The following is a 4,383-nucleotide window of genomic DNA, read 5'->3' as shown; positions in this document are numbered from 1 at the left end:
TAGGGGCACATCGCCCGTCAAAAACCTATCATCTCCATAATGGATATACGTATGTCTGATTTTCTAATTTCCTTTGCTGCATGATGTACATTGCATTTATTCTAGCGTTAGGTAAATGTATCTTAAAGGAGAACTCATCCAGAACTACCATGATAGATATATGATAGATATAATGTATGAAGCTGGTGAAAACAAAACTGCGCAGCTTATGCAAGGAGGATCGGTTGTCAGACCTTCTTTTGTTGGCAATCGAGAAGGATGTGCCAATCATTCACAGTGAGGTTATTAACATTTTTAAAGACATGGCTAACAGAAAACTGCTGCTGTGAACAAAAGAGAACAAAAATAGCAAAAATGCTTAAAAGTTGGAAATTTGTTTTTAAACAGTAAAATCACCTGATGAAGGTTCTCAGTCATTCAGGTCAAAGTCATTCCGTAAAAATTCAAAAAATATCCACTGGACTTGGTTTTCAAGATTTGAATTCTTGAAAACCAAGTCCAGTGGATATTTTTTGAATTTTTACGGAAAGTAAAATCACCATGACGGAAAATAAGTTTTTGGATCATAATCTTGGATTTAGTTTGGGGGGAAAAGAAAGGCAAGAGACTGAAATAAATAAGACATTGACCTTCACTCAACACAGAAAAGATGAGACAATGAGGAAAAAAAGAAAAGAGAAACTGACAAGAAAAAACGAAGAGGAAAGATTGAAGAAAATGTATATAGGTACTTACAAAATACACTAAGACACAAACAGAGTACGCTTTTCTCATGGTGACATGCATTAATAAAATTTTTGCTTTTGTTCTTTTTTTTTCTGCAGTTCCACGTTAAAGTTTGATGCAGCAGCTCTGCTTTTCTGAATGGACCGTCTCCATCTCCACTGTCAGTACAGCAAACCAGGCAGACATTCTTTTTATAGATTACAGTACACTAAAAGGTTGCATTGTGCCCTTGTATGCATTTTTAACAGTTTAATTCTGTAAAGACAAAATATGTCTGGTGGTCCAGCTCTGATTTAGATGTTTGGCTAAATTGCAGGTTTGAATATTGTAATACTTTCCTATAAGAAAATAGACCTGCAGAAAGAAATTACTAATAAAATATTTTACATATGCATAGTTCTATGTTCTATGAAGAGATTTCCCTTAGCTTTGATTGTATGTCTCACAATTTTGTAATTTATCATTGTTCATTAAACTCTGAAAGCTATGTGACTTTGTTAATATTCTGTCCTAAAATGCGATAAGATGTGCCCTTTTTTTTTTTGAGCACCTGCCCCTTTAGTGGTCTCTGCACGGCCCTGCATTTTACACATTTGAGACAAAAATCCAACTCCATCCATTGGAGAATGCAAGCTTTCTGCCTCTTTCTGACTTGAAATAACTGTGTTGCTGTCAGATGGGAAGATTGTTGGTGTTTCAGACAACAATACGTAGAATCGATTCACTTCTTCCCTCAAACATAAACCCTAAATCATACATAAAAAAATTACTGTTAGGTTTCTCTAGATTGTCTTAAGTTGTGAGTTTGTGTGTGAATGGTTGTTTGTCCTGTTTGTCTCCGTGTTGCCCTGTGATGAACCGACAACCTCTCACCCGTAGACAGCTGGAGATAGGCACCAGCACCCCTCCTGACACTGCATGGGATAACCATGACAGAAAACGGATGGATTGATGGATGTCCCACTAAAGGCGCTAATTTGTAAGACCAAAAACCATTGCTGCAAAAGGTAGGTGTGCAAATTTACTCCACCACCTAAAAATGTAATCCCCTGCAAAATGAAGAATGTTGCGAACCCCACATGTCAGCGTCTCCCCGCACACAAATTAAAACGTTAAATAAATCAGCTGTTAAGCAGATGACGTTGGCCTCATCGTTTGAAAAAGCGATCCCGTATGAGAAGAAACAGAAGAGATGGAGGGAAATCACAGACACTATTTATTATCTTATTTAAATGTTTTTTAGAAGCTCTAATACCTGTGATGTAATGTGGTTTTGTTCAGAGGTTTTGGAGGTGTTCTCTAAACATGCCAATGTTCTCAAATGTATAGCTTTTTGTGCTTCTTTAAAATTCCCAGCACGTAAAGATAGAAAATAGTTCGGAGATGCCCTGATAATTATCTAATTTTTGGACGGTATTTCCATTGTTTTTTTTTGTAACGTTTGGTAAATCTCTTTTTTCATTTTGCTTTTTTGTTTTTCATTATGCACAAAAGAGACCTTTTTATATTGCATTTAGCATTGCGTGTTTTTGCTTTGTTTCCTGTTTGGTTGCTAGGCTCTTTTCAATACTGTCACCCAAAGACAAGTTGTGGCAGAAATATGACTAAAAAGCTTTGAGCTGGTTAAAATAAAATTTAATCTGAAACCAAAAGTTTGAATGAGTATACCAGTGCAATTTTATGCACTCTATTGTTTTTGAATGTAATTTCAACAAAGTGATACATATATTTTCTTCATAACGCCCAGCCCTAGCTAAAAGCATGCTTGGTGTGAGGGATTGCTGTCAAGTAAATGAGATGATGCAATCAGCTGGTTTTACTTGGATAGAAAACTTTGAATAAATCTGACTGTATGATCTGGTTGAATTGTTTATGCAAAATGACTCGAGATGACAGGTGTTGTGAAATGAGTTCAATTGAGAGATATACGCCGTCATTATACCAAACCTTTAAAGGAATAATGAGAGGAGGGATAACTCCTAGAAGTAGTCTATTATTTCTGTAACACAAAGAGAGGAAAAGGTGGAACATTTTGTTCCTATTACTGACCAATAAGTCTAATAAATGTATTTTCTAAATAACTCCCCAGTGATTGACACAAGACAAACTGAGAAAAAGCTGCCAGAAATTTTAAATCTGTTTTTTTTTTTTTCTAAATACCAGAAAATAGTGACGATGATGTTGGTGGCCTGGGAGAATCTGCAGACCAGGAAAATGGAAAACATGTTGAAATTAAGCTTCCTAATGCAAATATGTAGAAGCCATCTTGTTACTTTGTGAGCGTCACCTGGGAGGGAAGCCTCCACCCCGTGAAACAAGATAGAACATATAAAGCACTTGAACAGCAACTCAGATCTAACGGATGCTGTTTATCAGGTTTCCAGCTGAAACTCTCCAACAACACTCTGCTTCTACTGGGATCTGTGAGACGGTGAACTGAGACACTGCTCTGACCTGCCTCGCTCTCTCAGCCAGCTTCCTGCAGACGGTGGCAACGTCTCGAGCATCGGTGGGGAACCTCTGCATGAAGTGGTCCATCGGGCAGCTCTCCTCCGTCGCCTCTTGGACCTTCTGCCATAAAGACGTCACTGCGCTCTCCATCACTGACTCCACCTCCCCAAACAGGACAGGAACACGCAGAATCACTGCACCTAAAACATGTGAGAAGCATCAGTCCAGTGTTCATTGACCAGTCAAAGGCTAGGTCTGGTAAAGCAGGCCCTGTGATCCTATTTACTCCACTAAACACCCAGAAAAACCAACTGACTGACAGGAGAACTGTGGAAGGAGAGAGAAAGAAGAGGCAGGATTTTCCCATCTTAATTCCTTTGGCACAGGGAACTTCTAACCTTCCTATTTGCTGCTGCAGTTTCCCACAGTCCTTTGCTAATAGGAAGTAATAGCACAGCCTACCTCACAGATTTTAACAAAAATTCACCCTCTCTTCCCTGTTCCCTGTGGGATTCATGCCGATGTTCACACCTTCACTGTGTTCAAAATGCTGTACCCATGAAAGGTTAAGGAATAACGAGTACCATTTGCCCAACCTGACATCAGCCCAGGTCTTATTTACAGGCTAAAAAAAAAAAAAAAAATAATAATAATAATAATAATAATAATAATAATAACAGAGCAGAGCATAAGCACCACCTGCTATAAAAGTTCTGCCGAAAAGAGAGAGTAAATTGTATTTAACCGTAACCACAGTACCTACTGGACATAAAAAACAAGTGTCTAACCTGGACAATAAGAAAAAAATGAAGGTGGCTACCTGGAAAACTCCTGGAAAAAGGCTACCAGGATAGAGGCTACAAGAACAAAAACTACCAGGACAGAGGCTACGAGGACAGAGGATATCTGGACAAAGGCTACCATTGCAGAGGCTACCTGGACAGAGGCTATGAGGCCAAATACTAGACTGCCTGGAAAAAGGCTACCAGGAAAAGTCTATGAGGACAAAAGCTACCAGGAAAGACAACAGCGTCTACCTGGTGAGGGGCTACCTGGAAAAGAGGTAATTGGACAGAGGCTATGAGGACACAGGCTACCAGTACAGAGGCTACCTGGACAAAGGTTACTTTGACAAAAGCTGCCTGGTACGAAGCTACCTGGATCAGGGCTATCCGGTCAGAGGCTATAAGGACAAAGGCTACTTGG

At 39.1% G+C, this 4,383-nt stretch overlaps 1 protein-coding gene across 1 annotated transcript in view; it reads right to left on the bottom strand.

Annotated features, from left to right (window-relative positions):
* LOC107090334 (methionine adenosyltransferase 2 subunit beta-like) overlaps positions 1-4,383 on the bottom strand; it is a 14,776-nt gene that overhangs the window by 4,428 nt on the left and 5,965 nt on the right. The window contains exons 4-5 of the mRNA XM_015383655.1: positions 4,215-4,229; positions 3,181-3,381 (exon numbers count right to left, since the gene is read on the bottom strand). Coding sequence (XP_015239141.1) covers positions 3,181-3,381; positions 4,215-4,229 — 216 coding nt within the window. The remainder of the gene's footprint in view (positions 1-3,180; positions 3,382-4,214; positions 4,230-4,383) is intronic.

Source organism: Cyprinodon variegatus, unplaced genomic scaffold (assembly GCF_000732505.1).
Source record: "Cyprinodon variegatus isolate N-32 unplaced genomic scaffold, C_variegatus-1.0 Scaffold291, whole genome shotgun sequence".
Taxonomy (NCBI): domain Eukaryota; kingdom Metazoa; phylum Chordata; class Actinopteri; order Cyprinodontiformes; family Cyprinodontidae; genus Cyprinodon; species Cyprinodon variegatus.
The sequence above is the reverse complement of the archived record's forward strand: the minus strand, read 5'-3'. Positions and strand labels throughout refer to the sequence as shown.